This window comes from Podarcis gaigeae, assembly GCF_964106915.1.
Source record: "Podarcis gaigeae genome assembly, chromosome: 10".
NCBI lineage: Eukaryota > Metazoa > Chordata > Lepidosauria > Squamata > Lacertidae > Podarcis > Podarcis gaigeae.
The window spans coordinates 56,893,380-56,905,613 of NC_139686.1; the positions used below are offsets into that span (position 1 = coordinate 56,893,380).

The window sequence follows — 12,234 nt, forward strand, 5'->3', positions numbered from 1 at the left end:
AAGAATAAGTGAGATGGTGTATAATAAGGGTTCTGAGCACGCTGGGAAAGGATGCTATTATTATTACCATTATTGTTACAAAAGAAGTCAGCATGGTGTGTGTTATTTGCCCTCGACTTACCATGTCGATAACTTTCAGGTGACCATATGTAAATACAATGGCATTGGGCGGATTTGCTACAGGCAAAAGGAAGGCGAACGAAGTGCAGAGGGTGGAGGGAATCAATATATACAGGGGGTTCACATGGATGGCTTCAGCCTGTTAGAGGAGGAAACAGAAAGTCATGGTTCACCTTCATGGAAAGAAGCACATATCTGATTCAGAATTAAAATGCAAGCTAGAACCAAAGGCTGCGATCACACAAGCAGACATGGAGAACCAGGTGGCGCTAGACTACAACATCCACCGTAACGCCTGGCCATTGGCCATGGCTTCTGGGGCTGTCAGGAGCTGGATCTGCAGGTCCACAGGTTCCCTGCATGAACACATAATGTTAACTGAAGTATTTAAAGGACCCTGAACCTATATACACACATTCCTCCACTTTACTAGGCTGAGGAGCAAAGCACCATACAAGAGCCCATAGCTAAAATAGCCGCGATGATCCTATGATCTGTGGGATTTAAAGTCTTAAAAATTAAATTGGATTTATAGAGGCAAAGTGAATACAGGCACGCAGAAAAGAAACCTGCAACCCTGAACACATAAAGATCCATGCAGTATCACTGTTTGTGCATTGGAACACATGCTTCTTTGAGTGCAGTGGGACATAATTACTGATGCTTTATATTCAATGCATTGCTATCCATAGGAAATATGCATCTTTTATTATTATTTCCTTGCTTCCATAGAACACCTATACACAACATCATACTCTTTAATCTAGAATTAACTAAACTACCACTCTCTGGTTCAATATTCCCAGCTCACTAAGTCTAACACACAGACACCCAATTAGAGCACGTTTTGAAAGGGTGGAAACTCCATCTTTTTACTTATCTTTAACCACTTTAATTGTGAATGGGCAAACCAAACCAGTTTCTTGGAAGGGTTACTCACCAGTGGGGCTAGGATAGGCAAAAATATTGTGATAGTGGCAGGATTGCTGGCTACTTCAGTTATTGTGGTAACAATCAGGGATGAAATGAGGATAGTCAGCCATATGGGCAGCGATCCCAAAGGAGTTAATTTACTTCCTATCCACTCTGAGAGTTTTGAGACCTGTGAAAAGGAACGTTAGCACAGTTATCCGCCAATGTAATTTAATGCATACATATTTTTTCACAAGTACGGCATTTGCAGAATCTGTTAGCCTATCAATACACAGGATCGATACCTGCAAGTAACTGAACTCTAATAGGATCCCAGGCTCCCTCAGTGTGTTTTCCTCCATATCAAACGCATGCCAAGATGCTCAACTTCTGACAGATAATACATTTTCACGATGTAAATTGGGGCTAGCCGACATAGTGCCATCCAGCTATTGTTGGATTCCCATCAGCCCCAGCCAACATGGCCAATGGGCATAGAAGATGGGAGTTATAGCCCAACAACATCTGACTACCCTTGATATAAATGGCTACGGGTGAAAGCCTATACTGTACACATTTACTATGGAGTAAGTCCCATTGAACTAATTGAGGCTGGCTTCTGAGTAGCACAACCATGGGTATGAGTAAGCTGCATTCATGGTCAACCATGCTTTAGTCTTATGTCTGAACTTATTGTTGGTTTGTGAGGGGCTGCCAAACATGATATCAAACTACAGGCTGAAGCTGGTGAGTTTGTGCCAACTTTGGTTTGCTGTTGTGTCTGAATTTACAAACCATTGACAAAAGAGCTGAGGCGGGTGTTCAAAAGAGGGCCCTCCAGATTGGTATTTGTGTGTGTTTTTGTTGTTGTTGTTGTTGTTTGCAGATGTATTCTGTAACATGCCTTTGACAGAATAATAGTGCATTAATGGTGGAGTCTGTTTTCTTAGTTCTACCATGCTTTCCCAATGTTACCACATTATTTCCATCTGGATGGGCACTCTTGCACTACAGAACTATCAGGAAGTTTTTAATGTTTGATTATGTTTTTATATGTGTTTGAAGCTGCCCAGGGTGGCTGAGGCTACCCTGTCAGATAGGCGGAGTATAAATCATAAAATAATAATAATAACAATAATAATGATAATGATAATAAATAAATAATAATAATAATTACAGGTAAACAATGCTGGTGGACAACAACAGAGGTTTAAATACACTATCAAGGGTAATCTTAAAAAATGTAGTATAAACACAGACAACTGGGAAACATGGGCCTGTGAGCGCTCCAACTGGAGAACAGCCTTCACTAAAGGTATCATGGACTTTGAAGAAACACAAACTCAGGACGAAAGAGAGAAATGAGCTAAGAGGAAGGCATGGAGGACAAATCCTCACTGTGATCAACTCCCACCCAGAAACCTATGTCCCCACTGTGGAAGGATGTGCGGATCCAGAATGGTCTCCACAGTTACTTATGGACAAACTGTTAAGACCACATTAATGGAAGATAATCTTACTCGGCTACAAGTGATAGCCAAAGAAGAAGAAGAAAAGTTAACAGATTTTAGAAGGAAACTATGGGACATGCGGGACGCAGGTGGTGCTGTGGGTTAAACCACAGAGCCTAGGACTTTCCGATCAGAAGGTTGCCAGTTTGAATCCCCGTGACGGGGTGAGCTCCCGTTGCTCGGTCCCTGCTCCTGCCAACCTAGCAGTTCGAAAGCACATCAAAGTGCAAGTAGACAAATAGATACCGCTCCGGTGGGAAGATAAACGGTGTTTCCATGCACTGCTCTGGTTTGCCAGAAGTGGCTTAGTCATGCTGGCCACATGACCCGAAAGCTGTACGCTGGCTCCCTCGGCCAGTAAAGCGAGATGAGCGCCGCAACCCCAGAGTCTGTCACGACTGGATCTAATGGTCAGGGGTCCCTTTACCTTTACCTTTATGGGACATGCACTACTGCAAAAAAGCAGCAGTCACTGCCCCAAAACATTTAGCAGGAGCAGATGGTATTGCAAGTGTGTAACCACCCTGAAAACATCATAAGCACAAATCATATTAGCCATAGTTCCCATTTATAGTTATGGTTGACTATGGCTTCATGGCCTATTTGGTTAGTTGCACAAAGGGAGAAGAAAACTGGGAGCAGAGGGGGCTACATGTTTGTGCAAGAAGCTTGTCATCATCTTGGCTTATGAAGCTAACTTTGTGTTGTGCTCATGGTCCAAGCAAGAGGCCACAACAAAGTCCACGCTACACACACTCATCTTGAGGAGAAGATGACATGTTGTAGGACCAAGGCACAAACCCTCCAAATGCTTGCTGAACTACAAGTTCCATGAGCATTAGTCAGGCTAGTTGGGGCTGGTTGGGAGCTGGAATCCAACAATATCCAGAAGGTGAAACTTAGTCACCCTCGGTATAGGAGATGGCCCTCTAAGCTCCAAACAGCCAAAGCTGTTTGCCCAAAGCAGTTGAGACTATTCTTTACTTCATTGAATAAGGCTTAGCACACCACACTTCTGTGCATAATTTTTCTTTTATTAAATCCTGGTCCACACCTGGGTAATTTTATGGTCATATTTAAGAACAGTTTTATTTTAATGCTGCCAATTGTTTTTACAGCTGTTTTAAATCTTGATGTGCTAATGTTTTATTTTATGGATTTGTAGCAAGCAGCAACACACTCCAGAAGGTGGACTAGAAATCTATTTAATGATAATGGTGATAATAACAGTCAAAACGAAACCATTTTCAGAGACAACATTTTACCAAGCAAAGGAACTAACCCTCCAAATTCCCCCTAACTTCTCGAACAACAATTCCCTTCAATTTCTCGCTTAACTGTTGTTCCATTAGAAGATAAATATTACTAGTGGAATAACACCGGACAACTTTTCAGCTCGTCCTCTGCGATTTTCTTGCAAACCAGCTACAGCTTAAGAATATTGTTGTTTTTATTATTGATTGAATATGTTGCAAAAATCTGTATTACCTCGCAGCCATCTGCCAGCGCAAACCCTCCACCAACGAGGATGGCAATTTCCCAGGGCATGCAGGCTTGAAATTCTTTCCAAGTTATCAGTGGAGTGTAATCAAAAACAACTAGAGGAGGGGAATAATAATAAAAAGAATGTCTGTAAAGATCTGAGGAGGGAAAGCCCATTGCACTGTCTTTCTACTACTGTTTCACACAGAGCTATTCTGAGTCATCTGACTTCCTCAAGCCTTTGCGTTGCAGGAGCTGGTTTGTATGGGGAGAGTGCTGCATTTGGGCTCCCCATAGGCATCCTGTGAGAACAGGATGCTGGAGCAGCTGGACCATTGGCCTGATCAAGCAGGCTCTTCCTGTGTTGAAATTGGTAACCATCATGGAAAATGAATGAAGAACTCTCTTCTACATGCTTATGACAAAAAGGGCACTGTGGTCTAAACCACAGATATGGAAAAGAGGAGGTTTTTGACCTCAAGCCAGTGTCAACTACAGCTATATTATGGGATACAGGTGGCACTGTGGTCTAAACCACTGAGCCTCTTGGGCTTGCCAATCAGAAGGTCGGCGGTTCGAATCCCCGCGACAGGGTGAGCTCCCGTTGCTCAGTCCCTGCTCCTGCCAACCTAGCAGTTCGAAAGCATGTGAAGTGCAAGTAGATAAATAGGTACCACTCTGGCAGGAAGGTAAACAGAATTTCCATGTCCTGCTCTGGTTCACCAGAAGCAGCTTAGTCATGCTGGCCACATGACCTGGAAGCTGTACACCGGCTCCCTCGGCCAGTAAAGTGAGATGAGTGCCACAAACCCAGAGTCGTCCGCGACTAGACCTAACGGTCGGGGGTCCCTTTACCTTTTACGTGATTATGAGAGCTCCACATCTGCTCTGCAATGTACGCAGAGCTTGGGATGCATCGGGATTCTGCCTGTAATTGTTTTCTGGAAGCTAATTCTTTTCTCCTGCTCTGGAAAGTAGGACTTGAACCAATGGCTTCAAGTTACAAGAACTAAACATTGGGAAGAACTTTCTGACAGTAAGAGCTGTTCAAGAGTGGAACTGACTCCCATAAGTGTTGGTGGACTCTCCTTCCTTGGAGGTTGGGTGGCCACCTGTCATGGATGCTTCCGCTGAAATTCCTGCATTGCAGAGAATTGAACAAGATGACCCTCGGGGTCCCTCCAACTCTACAGTTCTATGATTCAAGCCCACCCATCCAACAGCAGAAGTCTGGATGGCTTTGAAAAGAAGCTCAAAATATCACTATGCTATAATCTGCTCTCAGTTATAATATTAACTTAGGGTTTATATCCACACTTCCTCTTGTCTTGCTACTTCCCCCCGGGAAAACTGCTCTTTAGTGTTCAATTGGAGCAAATGGCAATTCGGGTTTTCAGTTTGTTCCAATTTATCGCTAAAGAGCAGGTTTTTCCCTGGGAAAGGGAGAGAGGCCAGGGGGCAATTGCTCGTACCCATGCTTTCTAGGCACAGGTTGAGTAGGAGTGTGGACGAGCCTTTATACTTGTGCTAAAGAGGAAAAAGTCAGGGATGTATACTCAACTGTTTTCTCCATTTGAAGTTCTAGACAATGTTTTTGCTGGAATGATGAAGAAGAGGAGGCCAATCATTAAGGCAGCTGTTGAATCGGTAGCAAATCCTGGGTATCTGGGGAAAGAGCCAATGTTTCAGTTGGTCCACAAATATCACACTAGAAAATTCTGATTCTTTAGCAATAATATCAGACATTACCAGTGTTTGGAAATATATTTTGAGGTGACGGTAAACACATTAAATTTCTATTTGGCAGGGATGGGAAACATCTGGCCCTGCAGATATTGTGGGGCATGTTTCCCCATAATTCCTTGCCATTGGCAGTGCGAACTGATGAACTGCACTGTGACTCTCTAAGCCATGGTCTAGTAGGGTGGCACTGATCCAGCAGAAAGGCAGATTAAAGCTTCCCTTTAAAAATAACTACACAAACATTAATTTTAAATGATATGCCAATTTGCAATTATATTTCAAAATAGCAATGATTAACAGAGCATGAATTCACCATGAACGTAGTTTAAATTCAACCTAACTATGCTTAATCTATTTATTTTTGTTTTCCACATTTACAAATAATGCTCAATTTGACTAACAATAAATAACCCAGCAATAGCACAATAAAACCATATAAACATAAATAATAGCAGGTTTTATTCTGAAAAAAAGGCAGGCAATTAATAGACAATAAAAGCAAAAGATATGAGACCAAAGCACAGAGCAGGTGAGAAAAGCAAGTCACCTCAGTGGCCAGAGGTTTATTTAAATAAATAAATAAATAAATGAGGGGTCGCCTGTGGGTGAAAGGTCATCATCAGCCTTCCTTGGTAGGGAATCCCTATCTCAGTAGCGTTGCTCAGAAGGGCATTCCTTGAGATCAGATTGGGTGGGCCAGAGAGAATAACCTCTCCAGAAGAACTCAACACCTGTGCAGGTAATATAGCTGTAAAGGTAAAAGGTAAAGGACCCCTGGACAGTTAAGTCCAGTCAAAGGTGACTATGGGGTTGTAGCGCTCATCTCGCTTTCAGGCTGAGGGAGCCAGCGTTTGCCCACAGGCAGCTTTCCAGGTCATGTGGCCGGCATGACTAAACAGCTTCTGGTGCAATGGGATATCATGACAGAAACATGAGTGCGCGGAAATGCCGTTTACCTTCCTGCCGCAGTGGTACCTATTTATCTACCGTACTTGCACTAGTATGCTTTTGAACTGCTAGGTTGGCAGGAGCTGGGAAAGAGCAACGGGAGCTCACCCTGATCGGCAAGCCCAAGAGGCTCAGTGGTTTAGACCACAGTGCCACCCGCATCCCATAATATAGTTGTAGTTGACACTGGCTTGAGGTCAAAAACCTCCTCCTTTCCATATCTGAGTCTCAACAGGAGACAGAAGTGATGAAATGCAACCTTCAAGAGGCTTAACAAACGGAAGGACATCATCCTCTTTCTATGTTGCTCCCGATGGAAACATGCTGATGGGGACAGATACACCCCTGTTTTAAGCCGTTTATATAATGTCTTCTGTTGTACAGTGGTACCTCGGGTTGCAGATGCTTCAGGTTACAGACTCCGCTAACCCAGAAATAGTACCTCGGGTTAAGAACTTTGCTTCAGGATGAGAACAGAAATCACCCGGTGGCTGCGTGGCAGCAGCGGGAAGCCCCTTTAGCTAAAGTGGTACCTCAGGTTAAGAACGGACCTCCAGAACAAATTAAGTTCTTAACCTGAGGTACCACTGTATATTATTTACTACAAAGCTTGATGACTAAGACTTTTGGGGACGAAACGTCTGATTACTGGAGCGGTGTCCAAACACTGAACAACTGATATATCACAAGTGGACTCTTTATTACTGCGTTTGCAATTATTTGTGTATTTGTGCTGTATTTGTGCCTGGTTCTCCAGCTGTACAGCTAGGAAGAGGAAGGTGCTCCAGAAGGTCATAACCACAGCCCAAAGGATTATTGGTCATCCCCTCCCATCTTTGGAAGAACTGTACGGTTCCCGTTGTCTTAGGAAAGCAAACAATATCCTGCAGGATGCATCTCACCCGGGACACAGTCTGTTTGTACTACTGCCTTCTGGCAGGAGATACAGAAACATCAAGTCAAGGACAAATAGACTGAAAAATAGTTTCTATCCAAGAGCTGTGGCCTTCTTAAATGCAGTAACTCGATAGTGTGACCTGGGAGTTTGATGGGTGTGGGTGTGGGTGTGGCTGGAATGTGGTTTGTTTGGTTGTTGTTGTTGTGTTGCTTTTGTTGTTTTTAAGGGATGGCATCCAATTTCGTTGCACTTGTGCAATGTTGCACTTGTGTAATGACAATAAAGAATCTATCTATCTATCTATCTATCTATCTATCTATCTATCTATCTATCTATCTATTATTTAAGATAAAATCTATTTTGGAAAGAGAGAAAAACAAACACCGAACCACTGATATTTTACCAGCGGGCTCTTTATTTACTGCATTTGCAATTATTTAAGATAAAACCTATTTTGGAAACAAATTAACTTTTGCCATCTTATGGGCGTTTATTGTTTGTTTACAGATAGTTGCCTTGGAGATATTATCTTGCGTCTATTGTAGTGACATAAAGTTAGCCGAAGTATTTGTTTTTAATGAGTTAATCTGAAATGCCCACAAGAAACAGGAGTTGTGGCAAGCCTCACATGAACTATTCTGTTCAGGTTCTTACCATCTCAAGTGTTGCTATGGTAACTCTACGCTTTACAGGAGTAAATGTAAATAATGTTTAAAAATGAAATCAGCAAACGATATGTTTGTGTGTGATGTTCTTAATCAGATTTAATAATATAGGGAAACATGCCAAACACTTGAATGAACTTTCCATTTCCATGCAAAACTTTAGCTTGCAGACAAAATACAAAGCATATTTACAAGATGAGGCTAATAAAACCTCCAAAAATGAAAAGCTCATTTAGATATTTTGAGGAAAATTAAAAATGTTAAGTGTAACCATGGGCATATGGATGCAAACAAAATCTAAACAGCAAAAAAGAGAAAGAAAGGAAATGTCCATTTGTTATATCTTGGCATCATTTATTTATTCTCTTGCATTTATTCCCCATCTATAATGGATCTCAAGGCTGCAAACATGTGCTTTCTGGGTGAATACCAACTCAAACACTGCCCAGGACCAGACTTCAGACTATGCCCTAGCATTATAATTAAGTGCTTCTGATTTTATCAGGTTAGGCTGGATATATTATGCTATAAAAATGGTTTATTTTAAAGTAGAATGATGCATGCTTACAATTAGTCACAAATGAAAATGGACTTGGGGGAAAACATTGGCGGAGAGTCAAAAGGATCGTATGTGTATATATATATCTCTCCTTGTGCCCCCTGCCCCCTACCCAGAACTGCTGCAGAAGGTTGGGGGGAAACCCACAGTGGCGTAGCGTGGATTTTCAGCACCCGGGGCAAGGCAAGTAATTTGCGTCCCCTAACCCAGTGGATTTTAGTAGGGGCAAAGAGCTGCGAGTGCGAGCGTACGCCCCCCCCAGATGTTGCGCCCGGTGCGGCCGGCCCCCCTGCACCCCCCACGCTATGCCACTGGAAACCCAGAATGTATTTAGGGGGCATGGGGGAGGTATATGGGGAAAGAAGAATGAGGGGAAGTTCTATTCCGCAGACAGAAGTTCTTGAGGTGATGGAACTATTCATTGGTGTCTGCCCTGACCGACAATACAGTGGTACCTCGTGTTAAGTACTTAATTCGTTCCAGAGGTCTGTTCTTAACCTGAAACTGTTCTTAACCTGAAGCACCACTTTAGCTAATGGGGCCTCCTGCTGCCGCCGCGCCGCCAGAGCACGATTTCTGTTCTTATCTTGAAGCAAAGTTCTTAACCTGAAGCACTATTTCTGGGTTAGTGGAGTGTGTAACCTGAAGCGTATGTAACCCGAGGTATCACTGTATAGCAAATATCAAAATGCCCAGCTGGAGAAGAACAATTGGAGCTATTTCTCTGTCACGTCTTAGGCAAAGTGCTATATCCTGCCTCAGCCACTTTCCCCAGCCAATCATTTGACTCAGCTGAGAAAAGTTTCAGCCATGAAGGAGCAGAAAAGGGGAAACTGTTGAAGCCTTCCCCTCTTATTCAAAGGTTAAAACTTTTTGAGGCCAGAGTGGCTGAACAGCAAATATGTTTGAGCACTGTAGGGTCTGCTAACTCAGGGTGAATCTACACACAGGAGTCGGGGGGAACCTGCTATAAATACTGTAAGTCATAAATTAAATCGTTATAACAAAAGGTAAAAAATGCTATGTAAAATCACACAGAAAAGTTTTGTGCTGCGCAGCGCCATCTGGTGTTGCATGTTTGCAACTCATTCAAAACACTGTTTTTTGACAAACGTAGCTGAGTCCTCAGTAAGTGCAAGAAATACAGTTGTACCTTGGGTTACATACGCTTCAGGTTACAGATGCTTCAGGTTACAGACTCCGCTAACCCAGAAATATTACCTCGGGTTAAGAACTTTGCTTCAGGATGAGAACAGAAATCATGAAGCGGTGGCTCAGCAGCAGTGGGAGGCCCCATTAGCTAAGGTGGTACCTCAGGTTAAGAACAGACCTCAAGAACGAATTAAGTTCTTAACCTGATGTACCACTGTACAGTCAAACTACATATATAGTAATGATAAATTTGGTACTGCAACTTCCTCACAGAAGCACTCAAAAACAGTCCTGCCCAATGACTGTAATATCTAAACAGCAGGTATTTGAAACAACTGAAGAAGTTGTGTGCTACCCAAGCAAACATTACAAGGAGTCAAGAACTGAGGATATTTGAAGGTGTGATTTATGCTCCAACCCCGAATAGGTTTAACTTGAAGTAGAACTGATTTCCACGTACAGATTGGAGCCTTAGGCACACATCGCTGTTCATTATTTGAGGTACAGCTTCTTGGGTTTTCAGAAATGAAATATAATGGTGCTTTGGGTTCATTATGGATAAATAAAAATCTGTCCTCGTGAGAAGTGGTGCACTAGGTGTGAGGCTGAGTGGGGATGGCATAGACTGAAACAGATATTAGATATAACCACCATAGCTGTGGCTGACTTGGTTAAAAACGGTAGGCACTGTTACTGAAAATGTGGTGGTGCTGGGTGGCCTAAAAAGGAATTTTTTTCTTTGTGGGTGATACCTCTGTGTGGTGTTTGTGCTGTGTGTTATATGTGTATGTGAGCATGTACATGCATGTGTGGAATGTAGAGCAGCCAATGTCTAATTCGGGCCTGCCGCAAATTCCTCACTGCTCTGCAATTTTGCAGCTCTTCCTACTCTGTTACTCAGGGGAGTCTGTATGTGTGCATGCTGTATAAATGTGTGTGTGTACAAGAGAGAATATGGGATAGCCCCCCACTGCCAATTCTGGCCCTGGCCACTTTTGTTGTGGTGCTGTTTCAGTGCATTGAATACCTTCCAACATTTATTCGATGAAAATAGGGATGTCCTGTTCCACCACAACTTTATTATTTATACCCCACCCAACTGACTGGGTTGCCCCAGCCACTCTCGGGCAGCTTCCAATATATATAAAAACATAATAAAGCATTTTAACCTGAAGGAGTGTCTCCACCCACATTGTTCTGCCCGGACACTGAGGTCCAGCTCTGAGGGCCTTCTGGCAGTTCCCTCACTGTGAGAAGTGAGGTTACAGGGAACCAGGCAGAGGACCTTCTCGGTGGCGGCGTCTGCCCTCCCATCAGATGTCAAGGAAATAAACAACTATCTGACTTTTAGAAGACTTCTGAAGGCAGCCCTATTTAGGGAAGTTTTTAATGTTTGATGTTTTAGAGTGTTTTTAATATTCTGTTGGAAACCATCCAGATGGGTGGGGTATAAATTTATTATTATTATTATTATTATTATTATTATTATTATTATTATTATTATTATTTTAAAAAACCCTTCCCTATACAAGGCTGCCTTCAGATGTCTTCTAAAGGATGGATAGTTACATCTCCTTGTCAGCACATCCAGTACGATAGCTAAACAAATCTTCAATACCATCAACACGGATTCGTTTGCAAGCAAGAGATAATGCCAGCACCTCAAAACTGGACAATGATGCTTATAAACTTACGCTGAAAATAACGAAGCCCAGCCAGAGATGAATCCAGGGTCTCTAGTGAACCATAACAGGGCCATGAGAATGAAGAGGACAAGGGTGATGATTTCTGGGTAGCTGCAACAGAAGAACAGCGAGTTTCAACATTGCCCTTTCAGTATGTTTGCTTTGACAACATTGTAACATTGTGCCTGTGGTTCAGCCGTCTGTCTTACCTCATCGGTCCAAGTTTATTGTATTCCTCTTTAATCACCTGTGCGGAGGCTTGTTCCCTGGGCGACTTTTCCTTGCCACACTTGAACATTTCTTTGAAACTAAAATGGAAATAAGAATAACCAGTAAAGGGGTGTTTTACATTTCAAGTATGGGTTTCTCTTCCTGTGGCTTGTATCCAAAGGCCTGAGCTCAGTGGGATTTTTTTTGGCTCCCTTCCTTTGACCAGGAGGTGACTCCCCTCCGTTTTGTATCACAAATTGCTTTGGAGATTCTGTTTTGTTTCAAAAGAGGCTTGCTATGTGGGGATCTGTTTTGAAAATGCAGTTCAAAGCTCCTTTTTGGCAGGAGG

At 42.7% G+C, this 12,234-nt stretch overlaps 1 protein-coding gene across 1 annotated transcript in view; it reads right to left on the reverse strand.

Annotated features, from left to right (window-relative positions):
* The window catches only part of SLC13A1 (solute carrier family 13 member 1), an 87,105-nt gene that overhangs the window by 3,101 nt on the left and 71,770 nt on the right, over positions 1-12,234 (reverse strand). Inside the window, exons 10-15 of the mRNA XM_083699275.1 lie at positions 11,885-11,983; positions 11,685-11,786; positions 5,587-5,690; positions 4,032-4,141; positions 1,061-1,222; positions 122-259 (exon numbers count right to left, since the gene is read on the reverse strand). Of these exons, the coding sequence (XP_083555401.1) occupies positions 122-259; positions 1,061-1,222; positions 4,032-4,141; positions 5,587-5,690; positions 11,685-11,786; positions 11,885-11,983 (715 nt within the window). The remainder of the gene's footprint in view (positions 1-121; positions 260-1,060; positions 1,223-4,031; positions 4,142-5,586; positions 5,691-11,684; positions 11,787-11,884; positions 11,984-12,234) is intronic.